Below are 21312 nucleotides of genomic sequence, written 5' to 3'. Positions count from 1 at the left end.
TGCCCTGTTTGGTTCTTATCGTGAGGGAAGGGACAAACCCACCCTGCTGTGGCTCTGAGATACACACTCAGTGAGGAGCAGGTCCTGCAGTCTTGCTGACTGAGGGGGTGCAAGTGATGGCTCACAGGGTTTGCATTGGGTAGAGTGGACCTGGATGGGTGCTCACTAAAGGAAAATCTGCTCTGTGAGGGTCTGGGGGGAGTTTTTGGTCTGGTAAGGGACACAGGCAAGTTGCCCACTTTCATCCTGGTAGGGATGAATAGACATTGTGCTGTCGTGGTCATTTTACAAAGCAGGTCTTGATGTGCAGAAAAAGGTCTTTTTCTTTCTCTTCACGGTCATGATTTTATCATTATGCCAAATGCTGTGGTAGATGGGAATTTCCAAGGTAAACCTGGTACAGCAGTGCCTGTTTCTGGTACACTCAGCAGTGTCAGTGAGCTGAGGGCAGGGAGGCAGGGCTGCCCTCGTGCCTGCCTCTGCTCGCTTGGCTGTAACCCTCCTACTGGGGTTAATTCTGAACATTTCTGTGTCTTACCCTGTATGAAATGAGGAGAGCACTCCTGACCTTCCTTGATTGCAAACCTGAGCTAATTGTTGTTTGTGATCACTTATAGAGTTTGATGCCCAGACATGGTGCTGCTCCTTCCCATTATTGACAAGTGTCTGCCTTGAAACCTGGTGGATCCTTACCCAGGTGATGGCCATGCTCAACGTGGTGTCTCTGAAATGGATCCAGCCTCATGCCTGTCATAAGAAAATCCCATGTTTTGAACAGAATGTGCCAGTTTTCTGTGGTTTCTCTGTCTTTAGAAGAGAGTTTGATGTTTGGCAGGTGATGGAAACCACCAGACTCAGCACCTTCCTTGATGGGACAAATCCTGCAGAATGGAGGGATCCTGTCATCCCTGCCCTCCTGTCTATCCCAAATGAGCAAAATTCACCTGGCTTGGAAGGCCAGGGAGCAACCAGCTGGATCCGGCGCTGTCATTTCTCCCTGCATATTGAGGAGCTTCCTACAGGAGCTGGTGAGAAGAAGACATTCAGATAATGACTGCTGCAAGCTGCTGACATTTGTTACTCTTTGATGATTAATATGAAAAGAAGCAAACCAGATAATCTATCCCTGGCATGCGTCTCCAGCTGGGATGTCAGCACAGAGCCCTGGGAGCTGCCGACTTCCCGCGCTGCCGGCTCCGAGGCTGGAGCAGAAGCGTGGTAAGGAAGGCGACCATGTCCTTTGAAGACGAGCCTCCCACGGAGCTCACGGATGGGCTGTCCCTTGGGAAGGGCTGTCACTGCGTTTTTTTCAGGAAAGGGGAGAGCTCAGGGTCTCAGTGGTTCTCCCTGGAGGTTGGTGCAGCAGCAGGGGGTGGTGGGTGCTGCCCAGCTCCCCTCCTGCTGCCGCGGGTGGGAGCAGAGATGTGCCGCCCTCCCTCAGGGCTTTTCCTTGCCAATATCCTTCTCCTGCGAAGATTTATGTGAAGAAGTGAGCTGTGGTGATTTTTCTTCCCTCCAGGCATTGTTGCACTTGGCAGAGTTTATCCTCACCCCCAGGAAGGATGGAGGCACGTCACTGGGCTCTGATGGCGTGTGACGCACCTATGTGTAGCTGGAGATGGTGGGTTCCTGAAGGGATAGGGAACAGGGGAGGACTTTGCCCTGATGGCTTTGTGGGAAGCTCTGACTTTGTATTTCCAGGATTTACTGAGCCTTTGCAAATAGGCTGGATGAATCTACAGGCATGTTGCTGGGTTAGGGTTTTCTTGCACTTATGTTATCTTCTCCTGGTATATCCAGGATGGCAGCATGGCTTTGGAGGAGTTATCCTGGTCCTTGCTGGTGTAATCAGGAGAGCGTGGCCTGGAGAAACTGCCATGGTGGGTTAGATCAGCTGAGCTGGTCTCACCCCAGCACGTGGTTGCAAAGCAAGGCAGGAGAGCAGAGAGAGGTGAGTTGGGGTGATCCAGGGGGGTAAGTTGGGATTCACAGTATGAGACTTTCTCCCACACAGAGTTTCTCTGGGGAGTTTTCCTCCTCAGCCTTCCTGTAGCCTGTGTCCCTTTTCTCCCCCAGCACTTCAGTGCCCAGAGTGGGGGATCCCAGTGCTCCGTTCTTGCTGCAGGGAGGGTCTGGGGAGAGATCCCACAAGGTGAGTGTAGATATGGGCACAGAGGCACTGAGAAAGACCTGGCAGAGCCTTGCCTTGGCCATGGCTGCCCTCCCAGCAAGGCAAGCCATCCCATGTCCCTCTCTCCAGCTGCTGCCATGCCGAAGGTACCACTCAGAAACAACCAGCGTTTCTGTGGAGAAAAGCAGCTTCTGTCTCTATAGCAACAGCGAGGGATGGCAGGCACCGTGTCCCCTGTCCCTGCCAGTCCCTGTCACCCAACAAGCAGGACAGGCTGTGGCTGGGCTACATATCACCTCCAGGAGGGAGGCAGGAGTCCCCCAGCCCAGCCCCTCTGGGACACAACTGTGTGGGCAGGGGCATGTGGGGAGCAGTGATGGAACAACTCGGCTCTGCCACTGACAAGGTACAACCTGCGGTGACTGTCCTCAGCTTTCAGTCCCAGTGACATGACCTTGGGCTGTGCTGGGGGAGCCAGGAGGCAGCGTGGGGAGGGATTCCATGCCCAGTGCTGCACTCACAGATATCCAGGGCCAGATCAGAGGCAAGAAGGGCACAGCAGTGCGAGGGAAAGGACAGTCACTCCAGTCTTCGGGCTCTACAGCTGTGCGGATGCCATCTGCCTTTCAGCCCTTGGTTGCTGCTTGTGAGGAGGAGCATGGGTGCAGCTTGCCTGTCCATAAAGCTCTGTGGTCTGAGGAGGGTTTTCTCCCCCCTCAGAAGGTGTCAGAGGGATAGGGCTGGGTCTCAGCCCCAGCAGCACTGTCAGAATGTGGCCTTCTGTGTAATGTGCTGGAGCATCACCTGGCTCTGCTCTCCACTGACCTTGGATTTAACAGTGGCTCTGAGAAAACACCAGTGGGTTTTGCAGGCACGTGTTACATGTAAGCCAGTGGCTGAGGCATGTTTATGCCTCGTTCTGCACTCTCCTGGAGCTCCTGCTGATGCTCACGCAGAGGTTTGGCCCCATCTGTCCAGGGTGAGCCAGGGCATGACACTGGTCTGCTGTGTGCTCACCATGGTCATATGGCTGTGGGGAGGCAAAAGGCCAAATGGTTTGAGCTCCCTCAGGATTGCCCAGGAATGTGAGTGTTTTCCCTGAACCTTTAGATCCCCAAATTCAGCTATGCAGGGCTCAGCATGAGGCCTGGGAGGAGTGATCCTTCCAAGCCAAGACCTTTCCAACCAGGAGGAACAAACAAACCCTGACCATGGCATCTTCTGCCTTTCAGTTCATCTAGCAGATTAATTAAGAAAGTGCCTTAGAGGAGGCAATAATTAAATAAATGTGATCAGCCAAGGGATCTCAACCCCCACGGGTTGGGGGCTGCTGCCATCAGCACTCCCAAAGTGCCACAGGGAGAGTCCCAGGCTGTGGTGACAGTGATTTGGTTTGTGATTCTTTGGCAGACAGTGAAAGGCCCCTCCTCCCCTCACCCTAATGCTGATTATGCTCAGCAGCAAAAAGAGATTTTAATTTATTAAATAAAAAAAAAAAAAAAAAAGGGTGCCAGGGTCAGGGCAAGTAGCAAATCTGGATTATATCTTCAGGCATATGTGGGAATCACGGCTGGGGTGTTTAGTTCTCCCCTCCTCAACCTAAGCTGGTGGTTTTTTTTTCCAACAAGCTGTTTTGTACATTTGTGGCTGGGGTTGTGCTGAAAGGAAGGTGGGACAAACCCCTTCACACATCAGGGCTGTGCTGCCCTCTCTGTCATGGAGGGTCCTCTGTGCTGTCCCTGGGATCCGTGTCCTTCCCAGGATGAGGCAGCTGATGTGGGGGGCAGTGTGGGTTGGATGGACTGGGAGGGCAGGTTGGCAGATTTGAGGATTCAGGGGGAATTAGGAAGGCTGTTACACAAGGTCTCCCTGTGGTAGCACAGGTGTGGCTGTAGTTCACCCCAGGATGGACACGTTGGCTGCAAATGTTTTTTGGCTGCAAATGTTTTTCTCTCGTGTTGACCCCAGAGTCCCTGGCTGACGTGCCTATATCTGCATATAGTGCTTGATTTAAGGTGTTGCTGGGGCTCTGCCCTCCAGACAGGCAGGGATGGGGTTGTTTCACTCCCTGCCTCGCTGGGACTCGGAGCAGCAAAGGTCTTCGTGCTCTTTCGTTCCCCAGGACGCAAGAGTCAAAGCGGATTAAAGGTCCCTCGGCTGATCACATTTATTTCATTATTTGAGTGAAATCCCTTGTAAATACCGCCTCCCTCCCTTTTTTTTTTTTTTTATAAAAATAGAAAGCACGAAAAAATTGGAGATTTAGGAAAAGTTAATCACAGGAGTCGCTTGAAATCCATTAACCTCTCGCAGCCTGAGCGAGGCTGAGCTGAGCCCAAGCAAGCCCCTCTGCAGGGAGAAGATGCTGAATGGCCGGGGGGTCCCCAGCCCCCCCAAAAGCAGGGCTTCCCCTGGAAAATACCTGGTTCTTAGCAGGCTGGGTGGTGTTACAGTGCTTTGTTCACAGCCTGGCCGTGATGAACTGCTAATTGCAGTGTTGGGACAAATTGGTTCGAGCACCCAGGCGGCTCCAGAGCAAGTGGGTGAGTGGGGTCACGTGTAGGAGCCCTGCGGCAAATGCTGCTGGCCAGCGTGTGGGCTCGGGGCCATTGGAAATGCCAGTGCTCTTCCCTTTCCACTGTGGTTCCTCTGAGCCTCTCCCAAGGATGGGGTGGGCTTTGCACAGGGATATCTCCCGGTTTTTCTAATGCATTTCAAACAGGTGTAGCTGGATTCCACTCACCAGAACCCGCCCTGAGTTCCCATCCCCTCAGTACAACCTCGCCCAGGGGACCCTCTCTCACTTCCTCTCTTCTCCCAGGACCAGCAGCCTTGTGCAAGACCATCAGTGCTGGAAAGTTGGACCTGCAGAAATTAATTAAAATAAGAGCAGTGGGAACAGAAGCTGAGAGCTACAGTGATGGATGTTCACGAAACACTTGCCCAGAATGCCCTGGACATTCGGTGATGTTTGCTTCCAGCCAAGGAGCTGTGCAGTACTTAAACACACTCAAAGCAGTTGTGATTAGGGAATCAGCCTCTGATATCTGGGTGTGGGTCCACTGCACCCAGAGCTGATGCCCTCTCTCCACTGGGATTTGCACCTTGGAGCTGCCAGCACTGGTTTGTCATGGATTGCATCCCCTGGCTGCAAAGGGAGTTTTATGTTCTCTAAATCCTAAACCTTAGGTTGTGTATTAATAGCATGGTAATGCATCACTTTTGTGTCCAGCACAAGCCAGGGGTTATATAAAACACAGATTAATGGGAATCAGCAAAATAGAGGAGCATGGGGAGGGATGCGGTGAGGATGTCTTGGGTGGGAAGGCAGGAGGGAGGCGGCACGTCCAGAGGGAAGAGAAGGTGGCTGAGTGGATTCAGAGCACTTCCTGGCAGGATTTGCTCCAGTTATCGTTCTGCAGTCCCTGATTCAGAACATTTCCTGAACCAGCAGGTCTGTAACCCGGGGTCTTTTGTCCCTGGGTGATAACAAGAAAGCAGGGTCTGGGAATTTGACTGTAAATGGCTGTTTTTTCTATTCTTTGTTCTCTTTTTTGTTTTGTTTTGTTTTGTTGGTTTTTTGTTTTGTTTTGGGGTTTTTTTGTTTGTTTTTTTTGTTTGTTTGTTTGGTGTGGTTTGGTTTGGGGTTTTTTCTAGCTGACAGAGATAATTTCTACATCTGCAAACAAGCAAACAAAGTACAGGTGGGAAGATGAAATCACAAAGGCACATCTTTCACTAGGTGGTAAATTGGCTTGTTTCTCCTCTCCCATCCCCAAAAGCAAAGTGATACTTGGGTTAAGAAAGGCTGGGAATTCTCAGAAACTGTTTCCTATTGTTGCTCCTTGCTGATGGGTGAGAGATCAGTGCTGATTTCCAGGGATCCCATGCACAACTCAGAACAGCAGTTCCTCAGCTTTGGGCAGAAAAGTTCCCTCTTGCAGATTCCTCAGCCCAGAAGCATTCAAAATGTGCTGAAGGGGCAGCAGGAACACCAACCCAAACCCCTCCAGTTGCTGCTCCTCGGAGCAGGGGCAGGGCAGGAGAGAGGGAAAGCAACAGGTTTTTGGGCACCTGCCTCTGGTGTGACCTTCCCTGGGAGAGCATGACCTCGGCAGCTCTGCCCTCACCGGATGGGAAGATGCCTCCCACCCCGGGAGGAAGGCACAGCTGGACTCCAACCATCAATCATGTCCCGCCGGGAAGGGCTTGTATGGCTTGTGGGATTCCTGGTGGGGTGACTTTTTTTCAAAGCCTCCTGCAACAACAGCAACCGTTGCTCAGCTTCCTTTCTAGATAACCTTTTTCCTGCTGCCCAACATGCTTATCTGCTGCAGACAGACTGGCAAGATGAACAGGAAAGCTGATACCTTATCTCTCCCTCTCAAGGAGCCTATTTAAGTGTTGGAATGTGTTGAGATGGTAAATGATTGTTAAAATCCAAGTGAGGAACATGGACCTAAGGACAGGTCCTGCTGGGAGGGAGCACCTAGTCAAAAAGGAGTCTTGTGGGACTACAGCCTTTCCAGGCTTTTCTGCCAAGAAGTGCATCTTTTATCTGCCAAAAGATGCATCGCCTGAAGGGTAAAATGCTTTGTTTAAAACCAAAAGGCATAGACTGGGTTGGTGGCTAATCTGTGGGTTAGCCCTGCAGGCTGCTCCCAGCTTGGTGTCCCTTCCATACGGCTTTATCTGTGTCTCAGTTTACTCACTGCAGGAAATACACTGCTGTGGGTCGGCCTCGAAATGGGTGTATTGTCTGATATCACATGGCATGTATTCCTCACTCACCCTTTAATCTGCACTGCTGTGGGAAGCAGCGAGATGCTCACACATTCATAAAGGTAAATAGGATTGGAGAGCTATCGGGCTAATTGAAATGAACGGGGCTCAGCAGCTCAGACAGCCTGATACAACCAAATGAGACCTCTCTGGGGACACAGCAGAGCTTCAGCACTTCACTTATTTCAGCCACTGCAAGTGGCAGCTACAGCAACAGCAATTGCAGGCGCCGGGGTTTGAGCACTGTGACAGCAGAGGGGCCAGGGAACACCAGCGTGGCCGGGGTGATGTCTGTAACAGCTGCTGGGGAGGGGTGGGACAGACTAATTTTGGTCCTGTCCTGGGTGAAAAAATAGCTGGTGGAGATGTTGCCAGCCTGGAGCACACTGCCAGCAAAAGCAGGGGTGCTCTCCCTTCCAGTGGGTGTTCTAGCACTCCTGTGGGTAGGATGTGGAAAGGGGAGTGGGGCCAGGCAAAACCACAGGGCAGCAACCCCACACCTGTGTGTTGTAGGGCCCTAAAGAGCTCCGGGAAGTTGGATCCCAGCACACAGAGCAGCGAGCGATGGGAGCTCACGTGCATGCGAGGGGTCCCTGCACCCCCACTGCTCTGACAGCACCCCCGAGGGGCAGGCTCAGACCTGGGGATGGCTTTTGCCACTCCAGCTGCTCTTGCACAGTATTTGCTGCAGAAACTGCTCAGTTGCAATGCATGCTGCTACCACGGGCTGCTGCATCTGAAAGTTAATCTGTTCCACATCACAGGCTACTTTTCCATAGCGGTGCATAAGGAGTTGCCATCCCAGAGCAGACCTCAGCCTGTCTGTATGATGATGTCAAGAGCTTGAAGAGGAACCCAGGTGACCTGTGGCAGCCAGGATGGGACAATGCTGGGAGAGCTGATCCTGTCTCACCCTTGCTAGAGCTGCCCTGAGGCTTTTCACCTCCTGCAAAACTCTTGGAATTAGGCAGTACAATGTGCGTGTCTGCAAGATTCTCCGAATTCTCTTTGCATCTCACAACCTCCTTGCCTCCATCCCTTTGGGTAGGAGCAGCATGCCCGGCCCAGCATTTTTGGGGGTTACAGAGAGGACTCTGCAGGGAAGCAGGATGGGAAGCCTGTGGTACTCATTTTTCTCTCCCTGATGTGGTTTGTTTATACTGGTGGGAACAGGGCTGGTATGGCTGCTATCTCCTAACACAGCTGATCAACGCTGTGTGTCTCAGCCCTGCCCTCTGTTTAATTCCTTTAGGGCAGCTCTTGTATTTTGGGGATGTAGCAGCTCCAGTCCTCATCCTGTATCTTTGCAGTGACTTTCAGGATGGGGCCGGGCTGCCCTGCAGATAGAGCAAGGCTGGGTTAGCAGTTGTTCCTGTCAATGTAAAAAGTAGGAATGAGGGAGATCCATCTGAGCCGCTTGGCGTCTGTGTCTTGTGATCCTGAAACCCAAGAGCCCCCCCTGACTCAGCAGGTTATTAATAACCCCCTGGCTGTGCTCCCACTGCAGCGCCTGCCAGCCCTGGCACTGCCTGGCTCTCCTCTGTGGTGAGGTGAGATGCACACCCTGGGCAAGGACAGGGGCTCCTTCCTGCCAGCCCCCACACCCCACAGGGCCGGGCAGGAGTGCTGTGAGGCTTGTGGAGGAGTCTGGAGAGACCCCAAGGCCTCTGCACCTCCTGCAGCACAGGAGAGGCTGCTGGTGCTGCTGAAGTCAGACACATCACACCCTTGTCCCAGATCCTCTGGTTTTTGTACCTAAAATCAGTCCTGGTCCAGGCTGCAGCTCAGGGAAGTTTGGCTTTCTGGAGTGTAGCATCATCACTGCCACCTGCCCCTCCCCGGGCTGGGACACATCAGGTGTGTCCAGACCCTGGTGGCACTTGGTCCCCCTGTCTATTTGGACAGGATGGGATCTGCCAGCCACCAGGTTTCCGTCTGTCTCTCCTGAACCTCTTCTGTGGTCACAGCCTTTGCCTTTGCCCGTGCTCCTCTCCCCAGGATTGCAAGGGCGAAGCAGAGGAGGCTCAGGCCCCTTGGAGACAAGCTGGGGCAGGGGAAAGAATGGCACATTCAGCAAAACTGTGGTGATGATGCAATCTGGGATTGGGCTACTCCAGGGGAAGCACACAGGCTGCAGCAGCCATCTGGGAGTCCCTGGGCACTGGGGTGTACACCCCAGAGCTGCCCAAGTCTCCTCCTGCTCAAGGTGGGCTGTAGCACACCCACATCCCCTCCACATCACACAAACAACCCCTTCCCCAGGGGCTCTGCATAGCTGCAAGGTGATTTGGGGTGAGGGTGAGCCAGGCTGGTGCTCATTAGCCAGGTTCATTAGCACTCCCTGGACAGGTTTTAAATAGCAAAGTGGAGCTGCCTTACAGGTCTGGGGCAGTCCTGGCTGCAGATAGAGCACTGAGTTCTTCCTCTTCTTTCCTCCCTCCTTCCTGCTCTGGTTCTTCCTTTTCTGGCACTAGGAGTAGTGCCCCAAAATCCTCTGACCTCCTCATTTCTTCCCAAGTAGGCTGTGTCCTCTCCAGCCCTGCAGCTCACAGGTAGAGCTGGAGCCCTGGAGAATCTCCCAGAGCCCTGACAGCTCCATCCATGGTTTCTTCCCTTCCCAGTCTCCTTCCTTTCCCTCATCCTTGGCCCTTCTCTCTTGGTCTCCTGTCGAGCCAGGGAAGGGGACAGCTCTAACCTCCCCACTGGTACCCTGGGCTACCGTGGCACCTTGGCTCCATTTTGTGTCCTGAAACAGGGCAGTTGTTTCCATCCTGCTGTGCTCCATCATGGGGCCATGTGGATAGAAAAGGGAACTTCTCTGCAACATGGATTTACTTCATCAGCGTGGCCCCATTCCAATCCCTCCCTGTTTCCCTTTCATCCCCTTCTCCTTCGTTTATTTCCTTCCCAGGGCTCTCCCATCACCTCTTCTCCTCCCCCTGCGCCAAGTGAAGAGTTTCAGCTCACAACACTGGGCAAAACCCACTCCCACGTGGCGAAGCATCTACTCGATGCCTTGGCTGCCTCTCTGAGCACCCGCGGTAGGTGCGAGCCCACCCTGGGCTGTTCCCCCGGCACAGCCCTTTTGCTCCCGGGGGAAGATGCGGGGACGGCCCTGGCTCCTGCCGGGGTGGGGGCGAACCTCGCAGCCCCCCGGGCACCGGGGTACCCCGCAGCCGGGACCTGGGAGGCTGGGGGGGAGCGGGGCTCGCCCGGCGGCGGCTCCAGGCTGGGTTTGTCGCTCCATCTAGTGGGGACGCGGCGGGATGTCGCCGCCGCCCGGGATCGCGGCCCCGGGGGGGCGGCCCGGAGCAGCCCCCGGGATGGAGATGCCCCGGGTCCTGCGACCCCCGCGTGTCCCGGGAGCTGTGCCCTGTGCCCTCATCCCCTGAGAAGCTCCATCTGGCTGTTCCCGAAGGGCCCCCGGCAGGACACAGGGATGGAGGGGCCCGAGGTGGATGGAGCACTGGAGCAAACGCTGTGTTTTCCTGAGCAGAGGTAGTTAGCACCCACTGAAATATTTAGGGATTGTGTTAATAATTAAAGAGGAGACTGAACTCAAAAGGAACTTGGTGTGATCTCGTGAGACGGAAGGGACAAATCTAGTTATGAGGAAAAAACACTCACTAAAGAGTAGCATTATTTCATTAGTTCTCCCCCAAAAAAAGGGAATATGGCAGCTCTGGAGATGTTCCAAACAACAGCCTTAGTGTGGGGGCTCTGGAAGTGAATCCTGCAGCCCCTGTTAATTGCAGTTGCCATTCCTGCTCTGCAGTGTGCAGGATTCACACACTGGCTGAGCTGTGATCATCCCATCCCTGATCAGAGCCACACTCTGCAGGGACAGGGAGAGCTGGCTTGCTTACAGCAGGGGTTGCAGTTCTACCAAAATCACTTCTTCTCGTCAGCTTCACTGCACTCAGAAGCAGCTGATAGTTCTCTTTAGCAGGGTGAAGCAAGATATTTTTGAACTGTGAAACAACAGCTGTCTCACAACACAGGGAAGGAAGGAATTGGATGGTTGTGGTCAAAGGTTGGAACTGTGAACCCAAACGTGTCTGTGAACTCACATTCCACCCACAACTATGGTCGTTATGAGGGCTTCAAGATAGGAAACAAAATTATGTGTTAGTTTAAATCTGGACTGAATTTTCAACATTGCAAAATCACTTACTTTAAGGTACCTTCAATAAATTTGGGAGAAGTGTGAATTTGCTTATCCTTGTTTTCCATTTTTGGGGAGGATCCCCCTTTGTCAGTGCAGGTCTTGTGACTAACTGCAGCCTCAAATATTTGACTGAGCTTGTCCCCAAAGTTTACTGCAGTTTTCATGAATGTACTAGAGGGAATGAAATGGCATTTTAAAGAGAAAGTGGGGTTTGTTGCTAAAATATCCAGATCAGCTCTGCAGAGGTTTGTCTCTAATGTTGTTTGGGATAATTGCTGATCTTCAGATTTAGACTGAAAGAAGCTTGATATATTTGTATAATCCAGTGATCTGCCTACGAATTGTCATAAGAGTCAGACAGGTTGACTTGACACAGGAATGTTTTGCCTTTCTCAGAAATATTCCTTGGGTTTTGAGATACACCTTCTAGGACCCTACACCAAATAACTGGATGCCTTTTTTTGTCTAGGGGTTTTTTCCCAAACTCTTTGAAAAATGTGGGCTTTGATAGAGCAAAAAGAGGTACTAACTGAAAAAAGCAGGTGCTTCTAGAAGTGCTGTTCTGTGTGTTCTGGAAATGAGTGTTGCATTGAAAAAACCAGGTCTTTGCCCAGCAAAACTTTAGTACTTGCACCTCCATCTTCCTGTTTTCCCTATTTTTTCAATGTGTTGAAAACTCAGCATGTCACTAACAGTCTTTGGAGTCTTTTGAAGAACACAAGGTGGCACATTGTGAGAAAGATGTGTGGTGTTTCTTGACTTTTTGCTTGAACCTTTTGCTATTTAAGCACTAAGGCTGTGTGAGGGCTTCCAAGTGGAGGTAGTAAGAAAGGCTGGGCTTTAAAAGCTGCCCAAAGAACAACCCTGCTAGTTTCTGAACAGCACAGCCAAAGGAAAAATCATAGGATGAGCCGAAGCAGTAGACTTGTTTTGCAGTTATGCACAAGGAAAAACTGAAGTCATGGCTGATGAAGTGCCTCCAAAATACTTGCAATATCAGACAACTGGTATTTGGTTCTTGTTGCAAGCAAAGCTCAGTGCTCAAGCCAGCTGAAAGCAATTCGCTTCTCACTGGAAGAATAGTTTCTTCCTTTTAATCAGCTCTGGTTTAAATGATTTCTTTTTTTAGTGCCTTAAATAGGCATTTTGGTTTGTTGTTCAGGCAGCCAGCATTTGCTCATGAAGAATGGAGTGGGTCTGCAGCCTTTAAAAGGACAAACAATAGCCTGGCAAACAAACACTTCTGTGGCATCTCGTTTTCATACAGAGCTTGCAAATCCCATGGGCTGCAAAGGAATAAGGAAAAGGAACGGCCTCTACCTGATCCAGTAGCTAGAAGAAGCAATAAGTAACTACTTGAATCTGCTCTCACCTGTGCAATTGGGCAGGAAGGGTTAAAAATGGCAAATAGGACCATAACTGGGGGTACCCAGTCTCCTACAGTAGGAACTGGAGTCAGTGGCTTTGTCCTGCCTGAATGGTGAGATTTGGTTTAGAGTGAGAATGGGATCATCAGAACAAAAGCACTTGTTTTCACACCCACCTGTAAGGTAAATCTTCATGCAAACAATGGTTCAGCGATTTCTAGGCCAGAGATGGGCTGGATATCCTATGAATGGGTCAGCTATTCAAGAGATGCTGGGGGGAGGAATCTATGAGACTCTACAAACTGACTCTGAAAGCAGAGCCCTCATAATTGTGTCACAACACACCAGATACTTAAAACAGATACACAGAGGGGCCATGCCATGAGTTAGTGTGAGTTAGAGTGAGTGGAGGGTTGCAGTTTTTGCTTTCCCTGATCACAATTAACTCAGTTTGGAGTAAAGGAGGAGATTCCTGGGTTTTCTAACTCCTTTCCCATTCCCAGTATTTTATACTCTCTTTCAGCTTAGAGAGGTGAGAGGCTCCAGCTTCCTCTCTCATCAGAATATCTTTCTATTCTTCTTAAAAAACAAGTTTATGAAAACATCTCTATTGGTATTAGATCTTAAATAAGAGGGGAAAAATAAGTCTTTTATATTTCAGACCCAATGTCCCTTTACTGTGTTGGAGGTCTGGCTTTCAAAGCATTTCCTTATATTTGGATAACACAGCCTCATACATGGGATTACAGAGAACTGCCAGAGCTACTCATGTCTTCTCTCCCACCTCTCAGATATGACAGCTCAACTCGACTGATGTTCTTGCTGACTGGGTTTTGGGTCCTAAGGCCCTGTTCACTTAGTTGGAGGCTTGAATTTCCCCGTAGCTGGCTCAGATGAGCTAATGAAGTCAGCGCAGGCATGAGGCATTCTTGATTTAGACACAACTGAATTTGAAATGATTTTCATGCTTCAGGGCATAAACCAGCTCCTACCTCATGGGATTAGAAAACATATTCTCCTGTGAACAGGTTATTCCACGACTGGCCATTGCATGTTTCTTCTGCAGCAGCTGATGTTGGTTGCTGTCCGAGGCAGATGGAAAGCTGGAAGGATTGTGACCCGACCTGGTAAGGTAAATGTGTGCGGGTAAATGGGGAACAGAGCAGGATTACTTTGCTTTCTCCAGAGGGTTTGTGGAGTTTTGTGAACGACTGTGAGGGCAGTAAGGCCCTGTCCTGTGGTGCAGGCTGCCTTTTACAGCTGAGCAGAGTGATAGCAAAATGGCACCGGAGCATTTAGGCTGTAAATCACCCTGTGTCATGCAAGGCATGGGCAGGGACCAATGGATTCAGAGCAAATTTTTGTAGAAGCTGTAGCATGTAATAGAAATTCTATTATTTCTAGGAGACCTTATACCACAAGACATTTCTGTAGATGCTGTAAGCCCTCTGCAATGGGTATTTTCTATTTCATAGGATTTTTCACTAGTGGAAGGAACACAGCAGGATTTCTGCTCTCACTTGTAATTAGTCCTGGGAAGAGAAAGCAGGACTCTTCGTTAGTTTGACTCTCTTGTCCAGGGATAATTTTCCAAGATCTCTGGAGCAGGTAAAAAATCAGAATGGGTGAGCAGTCCTTCCAAAATAGATCCTGCATAGAGCTGTGCACTGAACTTCATCCAGCTGAAAACTGTTCTTTAGTCTCTGCACAAATCTCTCCTCGCTGTTGACACTCTTCCCTTGCACTCTCTTGTGGGTCTAATCCTACCAGCTTTCATCTTACACCAGTGATTTTGGTTTATAAACAGGGAGGTGAAAGACAGTGCAGGTCTTTTGAAGAGCAGCACAGAAATTCCTCACCTTATTCCAAGATCTGATAGTGTCCCCACGGACCAAAATGCAGTGGACCATGATGTAGAGGAGCCACACTCTCGCCTATGTCCTCTCACTATTCAGGTCATGCCCAGCTTTAAACAGGGAGAGGCAAGGAAGCCTCAATTCTGTCCTGAGCCAGGAGACTTGCAGAGTTCCATAGATTTGCCCCTGGTGCACTGCTGGGCACAGGTGGAAAAGCCAGGAGCTCGTGGGGACTGCAGTGTACACACCTGGTAATGAATGTACAATCATCTGCCATTTGTTTACTTCGGCCTTTTGATCTCCACAACAGGTTGCATTAATTTTTTCTTTAATTGGCGTGTCTATTCCCTTGGCCCTGGATTGTTGCCTTGGAGATGCACAGGAGACCTTTGGAGAACTGCTTATTACAGCAGCAGGTGTGCACAATGCTGACCTGGACAAACCTGTGTGAGTCACCCGCTGATGGCGGGGTTGTAGGTGGCTGTGTGAGTCACTGAAAGTGAGGGGATCCCACATTCCTGACCTCCCCAAGGGCAGTGTTAATGCCTTTGGGTGCTTGATGTTAAACAGAAAGCACAGAACAAGATGGTTCGCTCTCCCCTTCTACCCACATGGTCCTACAGAGCGAGGTGGCTGGATGAGAAAAGCAGGAGTCCAAACCAAAGGCACCCTTCAGAAGAGTGGCTGACCTCTAACTTCTCTCATGGAGGATAATGAGGTTTGTATGGGCAGGAAGCAAGTGTAGAAGAGCTATTTGTGTGTACTTGTCTGACTGATGAAGGAAGAAAAACTAAACGCACCAGACTAATGAGTGCCCAGTGAGCTGGGAGAGCGGGAGTTTGGTAACGTCAGGAAGGAGGGTGGGCTCCTATAAGGAAAGAAGTGGAGGGCACTGGCCTCCTGTCCCTAATCAAGAAAAAGACACTGCTGGAAAGATGAGATGAGACACCAAAGGGGCAGGAGTAGTGTAATGCTTTGATATCTAGAAAGGGAGAGGATCTGACAACCAGATGATGGTTTTCAGCAGCGCTGGTGCATCTCTTGGTAGCTCAGTGCCTGGCAACTTTAATAGCAGCGCAGATCAACTGTAGGAACACCACATATGGTCCAAAAAGCTGTTCATGCATTTCCTCCCTCTGCCTTACTCTTGATGACTGTTTGAGATTAGACACATTTCTCATGAGCAGTGATCCAGGTGCCCGGCCTTACACTGTTCTTGTAACCTGGAGAGAGGTGGGAATTTTTCTGCCTGCAGCATTTCCTACACCAGGGAAATGTGCTGCAAAATCCCTCTAAAGCCACCTTCCCTTTGTGGGCAAGGACATGGGGTGACAGCACATGACTGGTGACCCATGAATAAGGTAATGAGTACATTTACATGAGGCCAGCAGTTGCCCAGGTGCTTGTCTCATATATATTATACACATACTCACATATATAAATATATATGTGTGTGTGCACCATTTTTGTGAACTGTTGGACAGTCCCCAAGAAATAAATGCATGTGTGCCTGCATTTTGTCTGGCCTTTTGTCACCAAATGTCACACTGACAGACACCTGTGGGTGTGTGTTACAGGACAGGGAAGGAGAATTAAAGGGAGGCTGCTCTGTCCTTGTGTCCAAGGAGACCACATCTTCCAAGCTATAAAAGATTCCCTGGGCAGAGGAACTGCACTTTGCAGCAACTTTTACAACACTATCTTTAGTGCCAATTTCTTGCCAGCACTGCTGCTCCTATTGTGTTGACCTGAAGCTCTTTTCACCTGTATTTGCCTGTGAGGCTACTGGTATTTTATGGCTCTGTAGAGTGTCTCGGAAGAGGAGTGATTGCCTTGCTCTACTACATTAATTTCCATCATCTTTAATGACAGAACAAATTAAAAGATATTTCTGGACTGAAGTCCTTCCAAGGGGCAGCTCTTCCTTTGAACCTGCTGCCCATGAAACCAGGGGAGAACACCAGGCAGCCTTTGCTGGAGTTTTCTGGTCCCACTCAGGCTGGACAGAAATCCCCACAGGCCTGTTGTCACCCAGTGTCCCTGACATCATCCCACGGCTCTCACCGGGGTCACCAAAACATGAGGGAAAAGGCTCTGATACCCCTCTGGAGACAGCCCCAGGTGCCTCAAGCTGGGGTGGTTGTAGGGACTACATATAACTATATATATGACACCTATAAAACTATAGGCTTATATGTCATTATGGAAACCCTGACAGTGATCTCAGGGTCTCCTCCAGCACTGTGGAGCCTGAGCAAGGTGGCTGTTGGGTGGAATATCTCCATTGAGGAGATTTCACACCCTCTCTGGGCAACCTGTTCCTGAGCACAGTCACTGCACAGTCAAGAAGGTCTTCCTTATGTTCAGGTGGAGCTTCCTAGGCATCGGTTTCTGCCCATTGCCTCGTGGCCGTGTGGTTGGCACCACAAAGCAGAGCCTGGCTCCATCTTCTTGGCACCCCCATTGAGATGTTTATACACATTAATGTGGTCTTTTCTTGAGGCTGAACAGCCCCTGCTCCCTCAGCCTTTCCTCATATGAGAGATGCTCCAGTCCTGCAGTCATCCTCGATGTCCTCCACTGGCCCCGCTCCAGGAGCTCTCTGTCTCTGACAGGAGCTCACAGAATCACAGAGTCATTAGTGTTGGAAGGGACCTCTGGAGATCATCTGGTCCAACCTCCCTGCCCACGCAGGGTCACCTGCAGCAGGTGACACAGGAACACATCCAGGTGGGTTTTGAATGTCTCCGGAGAAGGAGACTCCACGCCCTCCCTGGGCAGCCTGTTCCAGTGCTCTGCCACCCTCAACATAAAGAAATTCTTTCTCGTATTGAAGTGAAAGTGAAAAAAACCCATATCCCTGTGTTTTAGTTTATGGCCATCGCTCCTCATCCTTACGCCAGGCACTGCTGGAAAGAGTCCGGCACCATCCTCTGACACCCTTTTTTGAGATACTTATATGCACTAATGAGTCTTCTCCAGACCAGCCAGGCCAGCTCCCTCAGAGAGATGCTCCAGACCCCTCACCCCGTTCGTGCCCGCCGCTGGCCCGTCCCCTCGTCCCCGAGGGCGCTCCCGCTCCCTCCTCCTCCTCCCGCTCCATGTTGCGCCGCCCCTGCGGTGCCGGCGGGGCCCTGCAGGCGGCGCTGGTCGCGGGCCGGGCCGGGCCGCGGGGAGGAGGAGGAGGAGAAGGAGGAGGAGAAGGAGGAGGAGGAGGCAGCGAGTGCCCGGATCGGCCGCAGCCGCCGCCGCCGCCCCGCGCAATCCGCCGCCATCCGCCGCGCCCCGCGCCCATCGCCCCCCCGCACCCGGCTCCGCAGGCACCCCCGGCTCCCCGCCACCACCACAGGTGGGTATCGGGGGCCGGCGGCGGCGGCGGCCGCGGATATTCGGGGCGGTGAGTGGGGCCGGGGGGAGGGAGGGGAGAGGAGAAGAGAGGAGGGAGGGGAAGGGAGAGGGAAGGTGGGACGAGGCAGCGCTAAAATGGAGCCGGGGCCAGCGGCTGCGGCACCCCGCGGCCTGCTCGCCTCGGGCCGGCTGCGGGGGGACCCCCGCGGTTTGTGGCCGGGGTAGCCGCCCGTGGTTGTTGTGCGGGGCCTGCCCGGGCCCATCCCCGGCGGGATCCCCATCCTCGGGGCCCCTTGTCCGGGCTCCAGCCCCCCGGGCCGGGGGGGCCGCGCTGGCCGAGCCGCCCCCGCCCCGCTCAGCAGCCGGGCCGGGGGGTCCCCGCCGCAAAGGCGGGTTGTTTTTCTTGGTCGTCTGGAGTGTGACACAAAGATATTTTTGTCGCGCCGTGTGTGTGTGTGTCTCAGCAAAACAAGGGGGGGGGGGGTGGCATCCAGAAGGCTCGGCCGGTTTGTTGTTGTGCGGGAGCTACAAAAGGGCTGCTGAGGCCGAAATGCGGCTGGGCCGGGAGGGGGGGGAGCGAGGATGGAGTTTGTGCGCTGGGCCAGCTGGTTCGGTGGGTTTGAAAAGATGTTTTAGGGTTTGTGTTTTTTTTTGTCCAGGAAGGAGGTTTTTCATCTCTGTGTGGGAGCAGCTGTGCCCCCCTAATGCGGGTCCCGGGACTCGTGCTGAGCATCTTCACGAGGGGGGGTGGTTTTAGTCGTGTTGGTTGTGACAAAAACCCCCTGATCTCCCAAGTCGGAGCTGCCGAAAGCGGTTTGAATGAGCTGGGAGTTGTGGGGCTTGTAAGGAAAGTTGTTTTGTTTTGTTTCAGTCTTCTGAACGCGCAAAGGGTGAGATACTGAGTATCATCTTATGAAATGTTTGTATATTGATGTTAATGGTGTTTGGGGTGATAAGGTAAAATAAACATAGATGTTCAGGACTTTGGTAATTTTGTTTCTTTCTAGGAACAGGTATAAAGTATAAGCACATTGCAGTGTCTACATCCTCTGCTTAGGGGGAAGGCATCCCACCCCTTCCAGCACTGAATCCAGGTTAATAGAGGAAGTTTTGTTTGGCTTAAGCCTTGTCTTGAAAAGATGCAAGTGAGGCCTCCACTGGAATGGCCCTTCCATGGTGTATAAATAGCTGGTCCCTGCCTTGAGCCCGAGTTTGGAGAATCAGCTTCTGATGAGGAGGTTTTTCAGATATAAACTGGCAGACTTACCTGCCTTTTCCATGTTCAGTTGCCACTGGGGTAGTCAAACCCCAGCGTCCTACAACCCAGTCCTCTAGGGACTGAGGAGTAAAGTCACCTGGAAGAGGTAGGGAGGCCTAGACCATATCCTGAAAGTGGAATTTAGGGAGAGGATGGAAAGTGATGTTTTCAGGCTTCCTGACCGAAAAGATTAAATAGTTACCTGCCTTTTTGCCCTCTAAATGAAACATTGTAAATGAGCCTGGGTGTTATCAGGAGCTCATCAGGAGGTTTTTGTGAGTTCATCATAGGTGATGCTGCTTCTTTCAGGTGTCTAGCTTAAGAAGTTCTTAAATTCTTTGTAGCTAACAGAGTATTTTGGGTGGTACGATAAACAAGACCTCTCCCACATGACCTCTTTGAAATGGTCTAGTGTTTTGCTTGTTACAGTTAAAAAGTTAAGATTAAAAATAATACTTGGACAAATCACAAATATTATGGGAGGTTGCTGCTTTGTTTCTGTTGGTTTTGGGTTTTTTAATTACACATTTCCTCAAGCCAGTGTGATTACATCTGCTGTTAGCTGTATTTTGATTTTGTGCTTAATTTGATAAGTACCTTGAGTGCAAATTGATTCTTTTTTTTTGTTTGTTCGTTAGACTGGTCTGCTTTTCTGCACAGCCTGAGTAAACTAGATATCTATCACATGTTTGAGGCTGCTTTCAGCAGTTTTCACTGTTAAGAAGATATATTTTTACATGACTTGACAGATACCTTTCTTAAAAAAAAAAGGTAAAGAAAGTAAACTGTGTGTTTGATACAGGTTTCCAAAGTTGTCATTATAAAGTGCCTTGGTGCCTTGTTTTTTTCTAAATTTGGAGAATTTTATTTTGGTCTTAGAGTGCATTTTTTTTAAATGAACTCTGAGCTTTTTTTTTTTTTATTTTTCTGTGTGTGCATGAGAGCTTAAAAGGGCAACTCAGCCAACTGGCTGAAAGAGGAAAAGTAAGTAAATGCTCCATACAAGTGCTGGAAAGGGGATGCAGGGCTTAAAAGTATTTTTGTTTCAATGAATATGAGTGATGTTCCCAAATATTTTTTTAATTAAAATTATTTTGCTTTACAGTGACCTTTTAATAAAGCTTTGTGTAAAACCTAACTTCAAAGGCTAATTTATTGGAACAACCTTCTGAAGGTAGGGGTGGCATTAGAGTCTGTGTTTGTCTAACAGAGCTGGTACCTGAGTGATGGTGTAAAGACAGACAACCCTCAGTGTGTGTGGCAGGGATGGTTCCAGAGCACCTGATGGTTGTACCACACCTTTCTTGTCCTGCTGGGGTCACACCTGAGGTGTGGCTGGGGAAAACAAGGACCCTGGTGCTGCTCTGGTTTGCCTGAGCTGTACAGTCCAATACAGAATTACCTGCCCGTTCAAGATTCAAGAGTGTTGGTTGTTCAAGGCCTTCATTGTGCTCACCTGACTAATTGGAAGTATTTGTGGGTGAGCTGGGCTAACTTTTAAGTGCTGCTGCACTGAAAATAATAGTAAGCCTTTTTAAATTATTTTTTTCTTTTATGATGGTAGTCTACAAAGAAATTGTGCTATAGAGGCATTTCCACTTGTAGTGGTGGGGTTTTTTTCTTGTTGGGAAAATAGAAGCAAAATGAACAGGAGAAACTTAGTGATACAGGACGGTGACTTCAGGGGAGGGAGGGAGAGGGTTTATTCCAAGGGCTGAACCTCTCTGGTCATCCGTGTTCCTCATTACTACATTCCTCATTTATTCTGCAACTTGGCACTGAGCTGTTTTCTCAGTATCAGGCCTTGCTCTTAAGCTGATCATGCCTTGTAAGTGGGTTTTGTTTTTCATGTGGCACTGACTCATTCTCCTAAGAGGTCGATAATTTCACAGCTCCTTATCACTGGTTTGTCATTTGAAACAGAAGAAATACAACTGTGGGTCTCTAAGGTATCAGACAATGAGGTGAGAGCACAGAGACCAGGTAAAGGCTGGGCAGCTGCAGCTCTCCATTGCAGAGCTAGTGATTTTGTTATCAAAGTCATGAGAGTGCTCTTGGAAAGCACCTTCTGAAGGGGGTTTTGCACACTTTTGGGTTGGTTAAAGAGTTGGTCTTTCCCACATGAAGATAAAATAAGGCAGGAGATTATATTATAATATTCAGCCTCACTGAAATGTAGCTTTGGCTCATGTTCTGTTAGTAACTTGTACTAGAATTTAGGATGTTCTCTGCATACACATTTGCTTCCTGCACAGAAGTTAACAGAGGTTGGAGCTTCTGAGCTGTTTATTTCGGAGCAAAGCTGTTCAGATGTGTATGGCTGTAAATCCTGACCTGTTTTTTTTTGTCTGGGAGCGTTTGGACCACAACTGAAGTGGACTGGAGGCTGCTCTAGTAGCCCT

At 50.4% G+C, this 21312-nt stretch overlaps 2 protein-coding genes across 10 annotated transcripts in view; both read left to right on the top strand.

The window, feature by feature from the left end:
* Positions 1 to 69: 69 nt before the first annotated feature.
* Positions 70 to 5669, top strand: LOC127479925 (uncharacterized). Its single transcript, XM_051807422.1, has 5 exons — positions 70 to 1218; positions 1520 to 1621; positions 1801 to 1951; positions 2077 to 2152; positions 4953 to 5669. The coding sequence occupies exons 1-5, from the start codon at positions 1088 to 1090 to the stop codon at positions 5207 to 5209; spliced, it is 717 nt and encodes a 238-aa protein (XP_051663382.1). The 5' UTR covers positions 70 to 1087; the 3' UTR covers positions 5210 to 5669.
* An 11835-nt stretch (positions 5670 to 17504) lies between these two features.
* The window catches only part of PRRC2B (proline rich coiled-coil 2B), a 45161-nt gene continuing 41353 nt past the window's right edge, over positions 17505 to 21312 (top strand). For 5 of the 9 annotated variants that reach the window (XM_051808215.1, XM_051808220.1, XM_051808217.1 and 2 more), the window contains exon 1: positions 17512 to 17701. The gene's annotated coding sequence lies outside the window, so the exon portion shown is untranslated. Of the gene's footprint in view, positions 17702 to 21312 lie in introns of all 9 variants that reach the window. The other 4 variants (XR_007907806.1, XM_051808218.1, XM_051808214.1 and 1 more) reach the window with 3 other exon arrangements.

The sequence above is a fragment of the Manacus candei genome, unplaced genomic scaffold (genome assembly GCF_025592945.1).
Source record: "Manacus candei isolate 608988 ecotype Guabito, Panama unplaced genomic scaffold, ASM2559294v1 h1tg000071l, whole genome shotgun sequence".
Taxonomy (NCBI): Eukaryota; Metazoa; Chordata; class Aves; order Passeriformes; family Pipridae; genus Manacus; species Manacus candei.
This window is presented reverse-complemented; position numbering and strand designations above follow the sequence as displayed.

Coding starts and splice junctions, on each gene's coding strand:
- LOC127479925 (XM_051807422.1), top strand. CDS start 1,088: ATGATTAATATGAAAAGAAGCAAACCAGATAATCTATCCCTGGCATGC. Junction 1,622..1,800: donor CCTATGTGTAGCTGGAGATG/GTGGGTTCCTGA, acceptor TGGTATATCCAG/GATGGCAGCATGGCTTTGGA. Junction 2,153..4,952: donor CTGGGGAGAGATCCCACAAG/GTGAGTGTAGAT, acceptor CTCTTCTCCCAG/GACCAGCAGCCTTGTGCAAG.